An 18,605-nucleotide genomic window follows, 5' to 3' on the forward strand; every position below is an offset into this window, starting at 1 on the left:
TCAGTGTGAATGGGGCTAAGTAACGGAGACGTGGTTTTAGGGTAATCGTCGTACTTTATTCTTTGCTGCCCGACAAACACACTCTTATGGTCCGTAAATGCATGACTCTTAGCGTTTGGATGCATCTTGACCGCATACACGCCCGGCGCAAACACGCTGGCGCGTTTGCGGGCACAGAGACTGACGCGACGGCGGGCGCGCGCCGCTTCATCCGTGGCGTGACGTCACATATCACGTGATGCAGCGATGGTGGCGCCGCCGCCGCGTCGCGCGCGACGGCGCGAACCGAAGTGTGGAGGCCTCCGCCGGGCGACGTCCGACGGCGCGATATGAGGCCCCATCTACAGCCGGTGTGACGTCATCACGTGACGTCATGTCACGTGACCCCACTTCAGGGTGAATGGTGGCCACCGCCGGGCGTCGCGCGAAGGCCCGAAACCTACGTTAATATGCTTCGCATAATATGTCGATTTCTTGTTTATTCCCTCTGTCAGAAAGTAAACATTTGAAGCCATAATCTCATATCAAAGCGCTGACATTGGAAGCTTCGAGGAACTCGGAGGAGGAGGAACTCAGCTGAAACGAAAAACAAATTTGAAAAGTCAACTCACATTACTGCGATGTGTTTGTGCTTTGTGCAACTGGCTGTGTTTATAAAATAAGATTAATGTTATATCATATCGTTATAGAAAAATTAGGAGGTCACTTAAGCTCCTCCGTTAAAGGTATAACGCGATAGTGTCTGTCTCTCTCAAACACATACGCACGATGTTTTCTTTCTTCGCGTGTTATATTTTAGCTCTTTTATTTATTTATTTGATTTACCAAATACTGCAGGCCCTTACTGGGCCCTAGCAGGAGGGGCGAAAAGAATACAATGCAGTGAAATAGGAATTCATCAAAAGTAACATCATCATCATCATCATCAGCCTGATTATACCCACTGCAGGGCGAAGGCCTCTCCCATATTTATCCACTTAACGCGGTTCTGTGCTAGCTGCATCCACTTGACCCCTGCGAACTTCTTAATCTCATCCGCCCACCTAACTTTCTGCCGCCCCCTGCTACGCTTTCCTTTCCTTGGAATCCAGTTTGTTACCCTCAGCGACTATCGGTTATCCTCTCTTCGCAATAGATGTCCTGCCCATGTCCATTTCCATTTCCAGAGTGGGTCAGAGAAATAACTCAAGTTACCGACATTCTAGTGGAAATTAAGAAGAAATGGACAAAAGTAACATACTACACACAAGTGTAGTATGTTATATGTTGTTATGTTATGTTTCTATCATTTCTTTATTTATTTTTATTTTATTTGACGTTTTATATTTTTATACACCAATACGCATGCGTCAGCAACAATCGGCTTTCCATTCTGAGCAATTTGACACTTTTGAATACATTCTTCAATTATTTCAATTAATCAATTACACATCCTAAATTTTCTTCCTTAACATCACCAAGCACTGGTTTTTCATTCTGACACCTTTAAACCCTTACTTTCCAATTTTTCCTTTTTTTCGCTTCTTTATTTCATCAATTGATTAATTAATTGCAAATATTTTATTAACTCGTCATCGCCTATCGCACACCAATCAATATTCAATCACTGGAAGCACAAATTACCATGGCACTTTTTTTTTACGCAGTCCCCGATTATTTCCGAGACTAATGCCAACTACTGCGTCGACTGCATGGGAAGGAAAGTGCTAAGCGCCAGTCCAACTTACGTCAAATTACGCACGATCCTTTAATCATAAAATAAAATGCATCCTCGCTCATTTCACCCACCAAGTATCTTCCAGTGGGATGAGCGACGGTGATTGCGCAAACCAAGCAAACAAACTCGCGATGATCTCTCATAGGCGTTTAAGTAAACAGCAAAGGCGCACAGACAAAAAAAAAATCCACATTAAAGAACTCTGGATACTGTACCTGGATATGCATGACGCTGCGGATTGCCGAGGGGGGGCCCATGCACGACTCGTAGAGCAATTTGTAACTGCGCTCAGCAGCGCAGCCGGTGGGCCCCGCCACGTCTCGGCTGTCAAAATACGCTTCTAGGCGTCGCTAACAGAAACCGCCAGGGACCGAGGAGAGGTCCAAGCACAGCACACTAGGTTAAAACGTGAAAAGCGCGAACAGAACGGCGAGCGCTGACGGACGGACACGAAGCGAACGGATGGAGTGAACAAAATATGGCGGCCAGCGCGGGATCAGCGTGCCGCTCACAGTTGCCAGACGTACTTTTGTAAACCCTCTATAGGCATCATATATCATGTTTTGACGTATCGAAAAAGAAGTATGTGACGATACCCGGAGGCAACAACACCACTGTTTGATGGGGGTGAAAGATTTGCTGAAAAAAATAAAAAGTCTAAACCGTAAAAAACTTCTCCAATACAATCCAGTGGCGTTTACGCTTGTCCAAGAGGCTAGGTATGTCCATGACGATAACCGCAGCCATTAACAATAGGAAAATAAACACGTTCACTATCTCTTTATTGTTAACATATAAGGCGGACACAAGTAAGATCGGCGGAACCGGTCTTGCCTGCCTAAATTCACTTCTCCAATTTCAAAACTCTGCCACCAAAGACTACCGCTCTGCCACTTTTGTTTAGTTTTTTTTTCTTTCCGCTAGTCGCGGATTTCCAGTGAAGCATCATGGTTCTGCGATGGCTTAAGTTTAGCCTACAATAAGGTTAGACAAATGAAGAAGAAAAACGCCAAAAAGGACGCTGCTAGCAGCGCTTTTGCTCACCTTTGAGACGACAGCCTCTATAGTTGAGGCTGTAGATGGAACCGCACTAACCCACACGCCCAACAGCGAGGAAAAAAATCGTTAGTATTTGACAAGCACAGAAACAGTTTTAATGGCGTTCGTACATATACTTACAGATACTGTGAGGGAGTGAACTGAGATGGTTGCGACGAAGAATTATCCGCACGTAACGTTCGCACGGAACGCAGTCGCGAAGAACTAATACCGCTTTTACTTACGTTGTTGGAGCGTGGTGTCTGATGCTGAGGAACAATTTCGCCGACAACAATGTAAAATATATATAATGCATACATTACCACATCCGTTCCGTCAATTCGGGGATTGTTGGCCTCGTTCATATGTATACAGTCTTCCTTAAGACGCGGTCTGGGGTGTCTTGCTGTCCGGAAAACAGGCTGCGGACCTCGGAGGTGAAGTTACCATCCTGCATTTTAAACGCTGTCACAAAGATATTGCTGGATGTTAAAGTTAAAAATAAATATATATGCTTCTGTCACTATTTTTGTGCTCATTTAGAGGGGAGCTAATTTGCATTACCGACCAGATAACGAAACTAGGCAAGTGTCTTCGACTAGCAGTTGGTAAACAATGAGCAGAGGGAGTGAAGAGAAAGAGAAGGCGAAATGAGTCGTGTAGGAAACAAATAAAGCCTATGTACACGCTCAACTTGTATGTGCTCCGTCACGAGTTTTTTTCTTTTTTTATGCGAGTCGTATGTGACATGGCTTCTGACTCTAGTGTGCTTACCGCATTTTCCCGCATTGGTACGAACAATAATTTCCATTTTCATCACATGCCCTGTAAATAAAGACCGGTGGTATACGATGAGCTACGACTCTATTGCACTGGAATAGTGCACAGACCTAAAGCACACATTAGACAGCTTTCGCTCGAATCTTATTATAGTACAACGCACGTTTACAATTGACCGATATCGTTAAATATATATGCTCGACGTTCCCAATTTCTTTTTTGAACACTAAATACAAAACTGGCTGATCGTTCACAAATGGCTTTTCTTGACCGCTTTATAAATGTGCAATGCAAAGCGTTATATGCCACAACATGTTCTAGCTGCGCATTGTTGCCGCGTAAAACATTGACGACACAACCTATAGGCCGCGAGAAGTGGAGTTTATTAGGCTAATAATGTGCACTGTTTTTGTAATGCTCTATAGAAAAGTAATTTTTACTTTTTCACTGCAAACCCCTGTGACACCGCTCGTAAACAAATTCGGTTTGGTCGGCTTATATGCTTTAACGCCATAAAGCGATTCGAGTAGCGGCAGTGGAGCTCCGGAATTTCTGACTACCTGGGTGTTCTTTAATATGAACTCTCAGTACAATACTCAGTACAAGCGGCCGCCGCGGCAGAGACTAATCCCGCGTCCTTAGAATAACCAGTCGAACCACCGATCCACTGTACCGTGCCGTCCCGCTGTTTGCTCGCATAATGCACCGAAAAAAAAAACGAAATTACGTGCAGTTGTTATCAATTCAACTTTGAAACAAAATCGATCATATATGCCAACAGTACACTGGAAGCCAGCAAGAGATCGTACTGGGAACTCAGCATTAGCAGCCATGTGGGTTTCCATAGCTGAAGGCTCTACCGACACCAAGCTTGCCAGCTTTACAAGCTTCGCCGTCCTACAATCACCACACCGCTATCTGCACTATATCAAGAGCGTTTGCAGCAGTGTTCTCCTATCTAAACCCTTATCTCCTAAATCTTTTGTCGCTCTGTGTTATCTCAACTGCTGCAAGTTTCATTTCTTCGGTTTTCTGTTGCTCCTTTTGGCCGGACCGCCAAAAACAGCATGTAAACTTGTTTTTATTCAGCCTGGAACACGCATTTTGATGACGTGGCTACTGCATCTTGACAGCTCTTTAATGCTTAATCCTGATCACACAACGAACAAATACACGCATCCCACAAAAATGGCAGCGGCGACCCTACTTCTTTCCGCACAAACTAAACCCGATCAAGGCGGATGCTGCTAACACTCTAGGCACCCTTCACTCCCCAGAGCTCTCGTTGCTTTAACCGGGGCCACATTTGCTGCTTTTCGGCTGCGTCGCCTTGTCTCTAATGTTCCTGGTCCCCCAGACAACGACGCGCCCTGTTCGTCTTTTCTCCCTGCCGCCTCGTGACCACAGTAGAAGCGTTAGCTGCATTCATTTCTTTTCACTTCTTCCCGACCTTCTCCACTCCTTCTCGCTGTCACTGCGACGTCTTCAATCTCCCCTCTCCACGCCTCTCACCTTCACAAGTTGCAATACACATATAATAGTGAACACGCGCGGCAGCTCAGCTTCCCTGCTGCCAACGGCTATCGCCATGAAAAGCGAAAATTCTTGAAGATATGCCGAACGCGAGAAGCACACTACCTTAAGCAAAAAGCTTTTCTGAGCAAATCTGTGTCATTGCGAGACCAAATTTCCATTTCTCATTATGCGTTCCGGGTGACAGTTGGACTGTGAAAAAGGCTGACCGCCGAAGAATTGACGCGTTTGAATTGTGGTGTTGGCGAAGACTCTTGAGAGTTCCTTGGACTGCCAGAAGATCAAATCAGTCGATATTGTCGACCATAAACCCTGACTGCTCATTGGAGGGTCAAATTCTAAAGTTAAAGCTCAGCTACTTTGGTCATCTGATGAGAAGAGAGGAGTCGCTGGAGAAAGACTTGATGTTGGGAAAGGTTGAGGGTCGCCGGAGAAGGGGTAGGCAGCGAACGCGATGGTTAGATGGCATCCTCGAGGCACTGAAGATGAAGTTATGTGATGTTAGGAAGATAGAGACCGGAAAGCGTGGCGTGACATGGTCCATAGGCTCACGAAGAGCCGGACACGACTGAACGACTGAACTGAACTGAACTGATGGGCTGCATCGCAATTACGTTCTGTCGCATGTAGGCTACTTGACTCTCCAAAGTGACTTGTTGGACGAGTTGGTTGGACATTATGGTTAGCGCTGTTTTAACATAATGTTCACTATCTAGTTTACCTCCACAGTTCTCTGTCAAGCTTCTGCTTTAGTAAACTAGCTGGAATCGTTGCCAAGTTGTCGACTGATTTACTTTGTAGCTAAAAAATAAAACCTGAAGAAAAGAATAAGCAAATACTTCGTGGTCACGTGGTCAGACCCACATAACCACAGTCCTGAAATTGAAGGGGACACAACTTTAATGGGACACCCTGGATATGAATCCTGTGTCCGAGAATTTTCCCGCCCACACATTGTTGGAATGTGCAACTGCTTAAGTACCGTGTATCTGTAATTCTTAGGTTCCGAAACCGTTTACTGCCAATTGAAATGGAGACAAGTGGCTGTACGAAGTTGGATATGCAGATTTTTACGGAAGCATGCGATAGAGAGGGCAGTTAGGAAAAATAACACTTGCAACGATATCCCGGGCTGTTGTGCCATGCCAGCCAAGCTTCACCAGACTGTGTGGCGTCCGGGTTTTCTCGGAATGAATGTCGATCTAATTTCGCTTTTTCTCCATTTTCACCATTCTGCGCTCTGCGTTTAGGAATTGACGAAAGCGACCTAAGAGAGCGGAAGAGATGGCAGTGACGCAGTCAGAGATGCTCAGTTTCTACCCGGGTTCAGGGAACCTGCGGTCCCCGTCTCTGCGAACTTGAACACCTTCAGCAGCATCTCTGGTGCCTACTGCCGACATTGACAAGTGACTGCGTAGGTGGAGCCAGCCGACAGGAGTACGCAGCACTTTTCGGACACCAGCGTGTTGTTTTGGAGATCGGCGAGTGCTCGAGTGATCGGAACAGGAGCAGGCTGACGTCCTGCTTCCAAGTTCTTTGTTCTTTGGTGTATGTTGTGAAAGTATAGAATCTTTTCGTTTGCTCATGTTCTCAACTCCGTCTTTTCGTTCCTGCTTCCAGCCCCTTACCACGCTACCCGTAAATTACTATAGGGCTGAGAAAGTGGTGCTTAAAACATTTCCTTGCTATCTCGCAGCCGGGACTCGAATACTGGCATGCGAAATGAGGACTTCGTCTTTATCACATCTGTGACTGCTGGAAAGTTTCGCCTACGTCAACAGGGCTCCAATATGGGCATGCAGTGATATATCGTCTTTATCAAAAATAACCAGGCTGTAGGGTTTACTCCTCACTCGTATATTACATCCATTACTTCTCTAAAGAACAAAAGGTCTTAATATTATGAAAAAGTGCACTCCTTACCTTAGAGAATATATTTGCATCAGGGGCGGCATAAGCGCTTCTTTATATGAATTATAATCCAACTATGCATCCTGGCTTCTTTTGACAAACACGGTATGTGTAGCTTATCGGCGGCTGTGTAATAAATGTGCCGCGCGAAAGCTGAGGTGCTGCCTTATTTGCCCATTTCTTATTTTTTTGTTCCTGGTGCAAGGTGTTGAAAGCTGAAGTTTGTTGCATTGACCTGGCATTGAACTCTGTCTTCAGTTTATTGTGTTACCTGCGATTATTTTTGTTCTGCGTTATATTCCCACCATGCTCAATTTACTTTCGATTGCAGAATATGTAAATAAATAATCCTGACGCGAGTGATTCCTCGACAACCATTAGCGTCCAGGATACTTGACACTGTTGACAGACCAATCAGTGCCGACGCTGGCTCTCCCGTTCTTTGTTGCCTCTTTCGGTCTGTTCTGATTGTAATAAAGAGATGTTCAAGACGCATGCACTTCCGAGAGAGCCGGCTCATTCTCGACACTGCCACCTAGCGAGAAACGAACCCCAACGGGAACACGACAAAATATTCCCGGCTAAGCCCGCCTGATACTCCGCGATGTTTATCAAGCTCGTGAGAAGTGTAGACACTCACCAAGGAGACGCGAGCCTACAGGACGATCAAGAAGTCACGCAGTGTGGGCCTCGCAAAACCAGACAGCCGCCAGGCCTCAAACAGGTACTTTTCTGCAGAACGGCCGCGCTGCGCGAGCTTTGCGTCGTGATCTTCATTTTTCTCAACGGAGAAGCAGGCAGTGCGGCTTCTAACCCTCTAATGCATATATGAGAGCACATATTTTTCCATCTAACATATGAGGACACATAACTATCCTGCTAAAAAATTTTTTTTCACTTGCTGGGAGGAGTCTCTAAGGTCTTAATCCATATAAGATTGATTGGTATGGGTACTTATGCAATGCTCAAGAAATGGTTACAGTTAATCCATAGCCTGAAGAGGATAACTCACTTTTGTTTAAAAAAACAAAGCAAGTCCAGAGAGTCAAATAATCAAAAGTGTCTATTTTTGCTCTTCATGATTCCGTGAGTGATGCCAAATATGCATCTACTTCTGTCCACCGCATCAGTCCAATGGTTTGCCCGTAATGCTTTTTCGTTGCATTTGTAGTAGCCGCGCCTATCTCACGCAGCATAAAGCATCAGCCCCCGATGAAGACGACGTTCAAGTGTAGCCCAGTTGAGCCCAGCCTAGCGCCAGTGTCACGTGCCGTGCAGTTCTGGCTGACTCAAGGCATCGTACCATGCCCTAACATTATAGGCAATAATTCACCCATTTCCTTCATCGCGGCGGCGTAACAATGTGAGGCGACAAACCATTGACTTCGGGCGTGCGCTAGTACACCCGAACGCACCATGGCCAAGGCAGACGGCCAGAGCTCCTCAGTGCCCTGGTGAGGGTCCTCTAGAGCGCCGTCTCCGTGTTGTCATTTCGCGTTCCCTAATTCTCGGCGGCCGATCATCAGCTCTGACTCGCCCAAGTAACCAGCCAGTTCTCCATGGCCTACATTACCTCCCAGGCACTAAAGCTTCATCGTATCGCTGCGTCGATGCCACCAGGGCTCTTGCTGATGTTGGAGATCTCCTCTAAACACCACCTGCTCGGTCCCGTTTAAAACGTTGGCCGCTGAGTTCATCAAGCCTACAGCCAGTCGCCTTGGTACATTGTAGCTTGCAGCAGCTCATCATATGTTATCGCAATTTACACGTCGGCACTGAAGTAACATATTGTAAAAAGAAAGCAACAGAACAAAATGAAGCGTTCGCGATGGAATTAAAAAGCGTTCTGGACGCGTAACCAGCATGCGACCAAGCCTTAGAAAAACGTGTGCAGCAGAAATAGCACAACACTCATTAAACCTAATTTTGAATGGACCATACATATGATACGGCGAAATACGACGACAGGAAACGCGTACACTTAGGAGCTTTCTCTTTGCCCATTGTTCCCATTTCTTGCTGTGCTTTCCACACAAGATCAATGCCACCAAACACCTGAGCTTGGCATGCCACTTGATAAGCCCCCTTGTCATATGTATACTAGGAAATGAGAAAGAGCTGTTAGTAGCGAAGGTTCTATCTGATAAATTATGGATATCAAAATGTATTTTCGCCTCGCATTCGTAACTAGATTTTTACAAGACTCGCGCACGTAGAAAGAAGTTTACGATATCTCCGCCAATGAATGCGAAGTCTGCGTTGTGTTTGTTACAGAAAGTACTTTTTTTCTTCCCACAATTCATGTATATCATTTTCCAGGTTTCAGTGCCTTTTCGGCCAATTGTTGAGCTGTGTTAAACCTATCGTATGTAATGTTGCAGAAATATTTCTATCTCGGTTTTGCCTCGTCGCAAGGCTCTTACGCTAATATGTAAATTCTAGTATAAAGTCCCTTCCTGAGCTGCTGTTATCAACACCACCTCCGGCCTCCCCGCTCCTACGTGTTAATCCCAGAAGCACTCATAGCCAACACTGCTCCACTAGCTTAGACCACACCTGCAGCCGCGAAGAAGAACGCATTGAGAGATATCCCGGAGATAAACTATTGATTAGGCTCCTATTATATAGGTTGATCTCCTCGATCAGCCTTGCGTTGGCAGCAGGTAGGCGCACAAGAAGGAATTGGTGTCATCTGAGCAGCTGGACTGTCGCTCGGCTTTGTTCGTGTAGCTCTCTCGACCTGCTTTTAAGTCGCCTCTCGTGAGGCCGGTGCATACTACAGGAAGAAGGTGGGTGAAGGAGAAGAAATAAAAAAAAACATTGTGATAAATTTTTCTAAGCCAAGTAAGACAGAGCGAAATATCTGTTACACTTGGCTTCGCTTGCTAGGTTTGCAGTGTGTAGCCGACTGTAATGGAGCTTTCGCTCTGTCTTGGTTTAAAAGAGTGAAGCCACGGCGCTTTCTAGCGAAGCATCTCGGTGAACCAAACCTACCGGGTGGTCGGAAGAAGCCTGCTGCCTACGTAACAAAATAAGCGTTGTTGGGGACGATGAGTACGTCTCGCCATGAGGCTATTCCTCATGGCGAGACGTACACCCAAAGACAGGCTCCCTCTCCTTCTAAGCGAGAGGAGAGTTACGTGATTTGTCACATGGTTATAGCTGGCGACGAGAGTTCGGCGTGCTGCGCAGCGATGGCAGCTGTGGCACGTCACGTGATATGACGCCACAACAAACCCCCGGCGCTCCTCCGCCTGAAAGTATAATTACCATGCTTGATGACCTTGGCGAAACACAGCGTAGTGGAGCTTTCTGGTCCAAAACATTTCTTGGCCGAAAATGTGATCAGCGTGGTGGGAGTAAACTCCTCAATGCAGGATTCCAGTCGCTGATACTAAACCAGTGTGGTGTGATTTTTTATAATTAAAAGTAATAACATGAAAGACGGCCGAAGAAAGGCATCTGATATACTGGTGTTACCTCGATGTTAAACAATACGTGAACAGGTTACGTTCAAAAATTTCCCCAGAAGACTTCGAAAATTGTTTGGAGATGAGTCTCTGTCGAGGACCGCTGCACTCGCCTGCCGTGCCTCACGGCCGAGAAAGGCGGTTTCGCGGCATTTACTTCACGCGCGCATCTCCTCCATCTTTTACGCAAAGACCAAAAGAAAGTGATGAATTTTTATCTAGCCTATGGCCATACGTGAATCGCTCACCTTCCTGACCAAACCAGTTTGCCTCCAGCCGCTTAGACGATAGTATCCGTCGTTAAAAATTATATTTGACTAAATCAGGAGTTTATACAAGATATAGTATTATATCTAAGGCATTTGAAAAAAATTACAAGGGTTCAACGCTGCTGAACCAAATATTGAGCGAAAGCCTTAGGTGCGGGTGACCGAGCGTTCTTCTTCTCTTTTTCGTCTTCCTCAGCCCACATATAAAGCCCCGCTTTAACAAAGCCGCATGAACGTGCCTGACGTCACGTGTCAAATGAGCACCAGCTGCTCCTCTAGCGCGCCACGCCGACTACTTTTGTGTCACGTGGAGTGTGACGTCACGCACTGCGCCGTGACTGCGACTACGCTACGCCGACCGTTTGAGTTGGTGGCCCAGCTCTCACCCTAGTGTCACGTGGGGTGTGACGTCAGAGCGTCACGCTGAAGGCTCAAAACCTAGAGTAGTATTGCTTCCGCAATAATAACACACGACAGCGAAGCTGTTTTACAGTGACGCAGTTAAACGCGCGAACTATATATTTCGAGAGGTCTGATTTTCATAAGCTGAAATAATTTTACTAGCCATACATTACTACTACAAGTTTCAACAAAAATATGTTTAACTATTACGTTTATACTGTACTTTTCTTTCTTTACTGCACTTGCCCTATCACTTGTTCCATCTGTATTTTTCCTTTTCTGTTATTCTTGTATTTTTCCTAAATATTTTCACAATCGTTCTGAAATGGTATTTTTGGTTTTCAGTAGTAACTCATTTGAGTATCCTACAAGCTTACTCATCTGAAATCTTATTACAAAGAACACAATATATGGAAATAAAAAAAAATATTCTTGGAATGTCCTGGCTACATATTCAGTTTGCTCCTTTCTTTACTAGCATCAACAGCAAAGGTCTGCACGATTTCTCTTATGGGCACAGAAGAGATCATTCGTATTTCGCACAGCCCTAGGTAGCCGCGCGAAATGGACCAAATTTCACAAACAGAGGTTCGCGATTTCGCGACATACCGTCTGCCTAAATTTCAGTGGTGCTAATAAAGTAATACACATAACATTCAAATCGTATACATAAGCTGGCGCATCATACAAATTCTATTTATTTCAATATAATTTATTCTTCAAAGGAGTACACCTTAAATAATCAACCTGGATACTTTCATTTACTTAATGCTGCCGCTGGTAAGCAGGACATTCATCACACTGAGGTTGAGACCATCTTGTGCCAATCGGCAACACATATCTCCACGGCGCTTGACAACGAAGATGTTGCGCTTCTGTGGGAGGCGCCTTCACAAAAGAGCAGCCACTTTGTGCACAGACGCCACAAGGTAACTGTGCTTTAAGGACAACACATTAAAATATATTCAATGCACATATGTCCTTAAATGCATCATCGCGTCCTGCGTAAAAGATCCGCTGCTGGCTCAGCGGCGCGCACCCGCTAGCCACCGACGATGCATATGTGGTTTGAGGAAAGGTGAAAATTGTACACTGAACAGTTTGGCTTGTTTCCTGAGTTTAATTCGTCCAGGTTCTCCTCCCTGCGCCAGGTTCGTCTTGCGCCGCTACTTCAGGATAAGGCACAAGCTCGTCCAGCTTATTCATCTCAGGACATTCCCATACATTGAAACTGGCGTCCCACAGGTTGTGGATTTGTTGCCACATTTTGTAATTCTTGCCACCACGATACAATGGCAAACCATTACCCCTCCTCACGTTGCTTGTTCCTCCACGTGGTACATAGGACGCCGTTACCATGCCACCAATTAACTATGTCTTTGTACACTTTATGGTCTCCAGGACGCGCATTATAGAGCGCTTCGCACAGGGTGCAGTGGTTCTCGAAAGCATTCACTTCCACAATGTACCTATCTCTCCAAGCAAAATACTTCTTATAGAGCGAAGGACGGGACGCGACCGCTTTCATGAACTCGGCCAGTTGCTTAGGCGAACCAAATTCGAGCGCGTTGATGTAGGAATTTGGAGGAGCGACCGCGGAGTGATTTCCCAGCACCACAGGAACCATGCCGTATACTAACGCGTCTCTGAACTTCTCCGTAACGTAATCGAGGCATATCGAGTTCTCCAGTGCCAGATAGAAGTAATATGTCTTCGCAAACTTGGTCAAACAGTCACGTCCATAGGGACACTTGAGCTTGCCGCAGGCACCAAAACGGTCTACAGGTATGTGTTTTTGGAGCTCCGCGACAAATTCCTGGCGACCGCTAGTCGCCCGGCAGTTGCTCGCAGCCCAAACAGCCAGTTTAGATCTCTTCGTGCGCTCGATAAGAGGCGCCGCTGTCTTCCGCTTGCTTTGATCGGCTGGCCTGACAAAGAAGTACGGGTGTGGTGCGTCCGAATCACGGCGGTAAGTGTATGTCCAGTTGAAGATATCCCTTAGACGTCTCATTTGGGAGGATGCACTGTTTGGCGGCGCTTCCAAATTCCAATACACCCATCGCTGTCCCCAGGCTCTGTATTTGGGAAGGTCGTCGCTGTTGGCGTCCCGATCGTGGAAGACAACCGCGTCCACATCTCTTACCAGAGTCCTGTCCCTCGTCAGTAAGCAAGGAACGTTGCAGCCGTTGTAGGAGGTCAGCCCGCTACTAGTAGAGGCCAGCGGTTCAAACCAAGAGCCGAACGTCTTCGTCCAGAACAAGATCTTGACAGGTTTGGGCTGCTCTTTCGAAGCAGTGCACTCTGCGAATGACCTGTGTGCCCATACGATGTTTTTCAGCCGTCTTGGATAGTCGGTGTTCACTACGAAGAGGATGGCCGAGACGCTGAGAAGACACGCGCCAGCGAGGAAGAGACGGACTTCCGAGCGTTTTACCATGTATTCCTGCAAAGTTTGTAGAGTAACAGTATGTTACTGGATACATGGAGACATCAATACATAGTGCATTATAAGCATAGTAAAAGCTAAACAATCATTTGATACACATAGGCGAAGATGACAGCCGGAGCACGCTATATCTTTCTAGTAAACGGAGACAATGGTGAACGAAACTGCAAACAAAGGCGTAGAAAAAATGTGGAATAAGCATTTTGGAAGAAAATTCTATGGTTCATGCGTCGGCGTTAGGCGCACCACGCAGATATCTCGGATATATATTCGTACCTGTAATTGCCGTTGTATTCCAAGTAGCAGTGGTTGTAAAATGTCGTTTTGTGGACAACATGAGCGTACACGGCGATGCAGACAGCTTTCGGCACAAGTGAAGCAGAACCAAGCTGAGAAAAAGTGGCGTATTTGCATTTCACGTGTTTGTTAGGACAAGCTCTGTGCGTTATCGTGTCCCTTCCCCCTAGGTCGGTGTCTATAAGTGCTGATAATCTCTGGGGCTGCCGCGCTTGGAGATAAGGGCTCTTCGACTTGATATAGGCTATTTCTGTTGGTGACCGATAATCCGCTCATGTTTTTTTCAACCCCTCGTGCTTGCTCCGTGTGAGTGGCGAATGACACCTAGCTCTTTCGGTAAACAAGACAACTACATGGGGTTCGTATGAATCACTTTGTATTTTTCACCTTTCGTCTAACCAGTAAGTTATTTCGTCCACTAGAAAGCAGAGAACCTCAGCTTGCAAATAATATATTGCGTGGGTTATGACTCATAAATGTATCGACCAATGAAATTGCTTGTATTACCCATTGTAGAGCAGTCAAGACGCTGGCAAGTGCGCATGTGGAAAAACTCAACTTTGGCCCAAAAAGCTGCAGAGTGTCCTCAAATCTGTTTCAGAGACGGCAGAGCGGCTTTTAAAGGCAAATGCATTGCTAACCCCCCTACGTGAAAATCCGGCTGGTGTTTTTATGGTTGTCGCGTTAGTAACAAGTAGCGACTCCAGTGAAAATAAAGTGGTTGTTTAACATCATTAACAGATCTTCATGCAGCGCTATATTTCCAGAATTCGGTTTTTATTTATTTATTTATTCCATCAGCGCCAGGCAAAATTACAGTTGGGGGGATGTATGCATAACAAGAAATCACGACATTTTTAGTGTCAGCCACGGAAACAAGTCAACATCTGCATCAAAAGGCGAAGAAAAAATTACCGACGATTACGTTACTTCCTAATGCGAAATTTGAGCGCAGCAAATAAGCTGTTTCACCTTTTCGATAGATTGAGGCAAAGAAATCGAGCAACACATGTATGCGCTATCACAGAATTTTTTTTTTTATTTTTCACACGTATTCATTTAACAAAGACCCCACTAACAGTTCTTGACAGTCATGAAGGAAGCTTTGTGGTCGGAGAAATAGACTGATATATGTTCGACTTGGTCCCTCTGCTCTGGCAGCTCGTTTAGCAGCAGCAGCAGACGGAGGACTTCCACCGGTCGTCTCGCTCATGGCTCAGAAAGAACTGGCAGATAATTTCGCAGTGGCGAACGGCAGCGGCAATTTCGGCTCGGGCGGTGCACATATACAGATCCGCCGCCACCGATCTGGCTCTCTGATTGCCACCGCACAGGGGTTGCATTGGAGGAGGAGCGAAGAAAGGAATTAAGTTCGAGCCGGCGCTTTGACAACCGGAGACTCGCAGGAAGAGGGGGGAGGGGGGCGGCGTGTACACACAGCGGCAAACGATGGGGGCAGAAGCGCGCGCAGCAAGCGGACAACGCGATAAAGGGAGGAGGGAAGAGATAGCAGCGACTGACTGATGCTGCTGACGCCGATAGTGAGTCAACTCCAGCTGCGGAGTTGGTTTCAGGGACAACGCCGCCGATGCCGACGCAAACAATATGATACCCTCGCTTCCGCAGAGCCAAGAACCAGGTCTAGCCGTGGAAAGGTGGTCACGTATCCGTCGACGTGCCGGGGCCTACGTGAAATAACCGGCGCGTCGGCACCTGAAGAGCACCCTATCCGCCACACAGGAACAGGGGGGGGGGGGGGGGGGGGGGGACCTCCCCTCCTCTTTCTGCATGGCGGCGACGGTGTTCTATGCAGTCACGTTATCTTGACTCTCTAGCGGCGTCAGCGGCATCCAGCGGTATCAGTCGGTCGCTGCTAGCGCTGGGGGGATGAAAGGGGGGCGGAGCTGGTTACGAGGCCGACGCCGACGCGAAACCCAGGAACGGACGCCAAAGAGCTTCGCTCTAAAAACAACACAGAAAAAGAAAAATCTCACAGCATCACGAAACTGAAATAGTCATTGTAACATAGAAAATAAAACATCATTAGACATAATGCAAGCAGTGCGTTTAAAGGCAAATTATTTACACTACGTATTGCTTTGCAGCAGTTTTTGAGGCAATCGCCCACGCAAAGGGCATTTGATTTTTGTGCTACCGCGCTCCAATGTGTCGGTAATTTTCAAGCTGAAGAGTCAGAACCGATATCTCCTTTCGCAAAATAGATACTACTTCGCCAGTTGTTTTCTAAATCATTTTGTAACCAAATATAACGCCAGCTATGATCGGGCCATTGGGAGACACCGGAAAGCACCTGTCCGTCATGCTCACATTAAACGCCAAACATCGTGCATTGAGACCGCATTGACAAGGTGTATGCGAGGCGCGTGAAAGCGATGTGAATTTGAGCGCGCGCCAAGACAAACACGTTGCGGTGTGATGACGCAACATAAAATTTTGCAAACGCTCATTGTGCGCATACCTTGTGCGATTTAGGAGCACGTCGAACGCTGTGAGAAGGATTGCGTTGCAAATAATTTCTTTGGCATTGTAAGGGTGCCTTTTTACAGTCAGTGATCACCCGTCACGCGGGGATCGATTAAAGTTTCAACCCCCACCACCATCGCCCTATATATTCAATACCTGCGCCCGACAACGCAATGATCTCGAAGTTTTCGCCGATTCTGGCGGAGGCTTCTTTCGTCAGGGTTAACTGCGGCTCCCTGTCCCTCTTCGCTTAGTTGGAGTTTGTGGTAAAACTTTATTGAGACTCGTCTCAGAGAGAGTTGGTTGAGAAATACATTAGCCCGAGCCTTCCTGGCCATTCAATACGCGTGACCGGAAATTGGGAATCTTGGTCGAAGTCGTCGCAAGGAGTTCACAATTAAATTAGCTCGTGGGGCACAGCTGGCTTCCTCGCACGCCTGATGATCCTGACTAGGGTCAGGACTAAGCAAAGTGGTATTCTGATGCTTTTTTTTTTTCGTAATTTTACGCTTGTGCGCATGCTAAGAATGGGCCCAGATTTTCCATTCAGATTTGCTGTCTGGTAGATATGTCTGATGAAAACGAGCAAGCTTTGAAGGGGAGCTTCAGTCCACGGGTAAACGTATCGATAATAGGGATCGCCTCCGTCTCTGCCAAGAGTAAGAAAAGACCTCTCGTTGATGGAGGCAAAAAGCAATGCGCCGATGTGCTGTGCAATATCAGTGCACGTTCAAGTTTCCCAGGTGTTCGAAATTCGCTGTGTCTTCTACGGAAATCATCAGTCTGATTTTGGACACTGTAATACAAACCCAGTATCAAATTTATTTGCGCCATTGAGGAAAGAATTGCCCTAAGCCTACCCCAGGCTTCATCACGAAAGACTGAAATGGGTGCATCGACTTGCCGTTTCAGAACACTAATGACAGCTCGAAGATCAAGTATCTCTGTGACAAAAAGGTGCTGCGAAAAGGAGCACTCCATAAGCAGAATGTAGACGGAATATGAACTTTTGAGGTGAAAGACCTTTTTCAATATGAATATTGAGACAGCCCGCCGGGGTGGCGCAGTGGTTACGGCGCTCGACTACTGTTCCCAAGGACGCGGGATCGAATCCCGGCCTCGGCGGCCGCTTTTCGATGGAGGCGAAAAGCAAAGCGCCCGTGTGCTGTGCGATGTCAGTGCACGTTAAAGAACCCCAGGTGGTCTAAATTTCCGGAGTCCTCCACTACAGCGTCTCTCATAGCCTGAATTGCTTTGGGACGTTAAACCCCACAAACCAACCAACCAACCAACCAACCTCGAATATAATTTCAGTGATCTTTAACCAGTCGCCGCGTCGTGCGTATCAGTTGCAAAGCAGTAGTGTATTAATATTATGAACCAAGGGCTAACTTTATCAAATCTCATAGATGTGCGTACTTCGCAAGAAATACGAAAGAAATAACAAGAAATTGCCTTCATAGTGCGAGATAATGAAAGAGACTAGTGCTAATGCTTTCTGGGCCGAAAGATATAACGCTCAACCCATACTTTTTGTTAGAATTTTTGTAGCAACACTGGAAGCAATAAGATCAGATTGCGACATCAGATTCGCGCACGTTTTCACACCTACCACTTATGGCAGGGATGAAAACAAAGCAAAGGAGATGTAGGAAGAGGTACAGGGCCATTTACTTTTAGCTGAAACACGATTGCTGTCTTTAAAGCGCTAGTGTATCAGCCCTGGCCGCGCAGTGAAGGTAAGTGCAGGCTATACAAAGCACCATCGCCAGGTCATTCTGTGTTTGCCTCCCACTGCTTCCATATGCGACCTCGTCGGACGCTCTGAAGATAGCGACCGTGTTTCAGCTACAGGGGGACGGCTCTATAAAACACGGCAGTGTTGACACACTGTTGTCATAATAGACATTGGTCACAAAACTGTGAAAAAAAAGCTTAGATGAAACAAGGTTGAACAGAGCCCAAGTTTCTCTACTCGTATACAATTCCTCACGATGAGATAGAAGGTGCTGCAACGCCTGAAACGCCTTATATATGCCGTTCCAATCCCTTTCCAGCAAGATCTGGGCCTCCTCCTTTAACATTAACCTCGAACTAGTTAGCGTGATTAAGTAAGCCTTGTCTCACCATCTCCACCGATTGACTGCAGAGCCTTTGGTGTCAATCAGTGCTGCCAAGAAATTATCAATTAACAATTCCTTGCCCTGATTATTTGCTTGGAATCACGCACTCATGCGATGGCTTGACTAAACGAAAAA

General features: G+C 46.4%; 1 protein-coding gene across 1 annotated transcript; it reads right to left on the reverse strand.

Annotated features, from left to right (window-relative positions):
- Positions 1–11,859: 11,859 nt before the first annotated feature.
- Positions 11,860–13,563, reverse strand: LOC146181871 (alpha-(1,3)-fucosyltransferase 7-like). The gene has a single exon (XM_084575564.1). The coding sequence runs from the start codon at positions 13,555–13,557 to the stop codon at positions 12,424–12,426; it is 1,134 nt and encodes a 377-aa protein (XP_084431690.1). The 5' UTR covers positions 13,558–13,563; the 3' UTR covers positions 11,860–12,423.
- Positions 13,564–18,605: the final 5,042 nt, after the last annotated feature.

Source organism: Amblyomma maculatum, chromosome 8 (assembly GCF_055883805.1).
Source record: "Amblyomma maculatum isolate TAMU_Amacu chromosome 8, ASM5588380v1, whole genome shotgun sequence".
Lineage (NCBI taxonomy): Eukaryota > Metazoa > Arthropoda > Arachnida > Ixodida > Ixodidae > Amblyomma > Amblyomma maculatum.

Coding starts and splice junctions, on each gene's coding strand:
- LOC146181871 (XM_084575564.1), bottom strand. CDS start 13,557: ATGGTAAAACGCTCGGAAGTCCGTCTCTTCCTCGCTGGCGCGTGTCTT.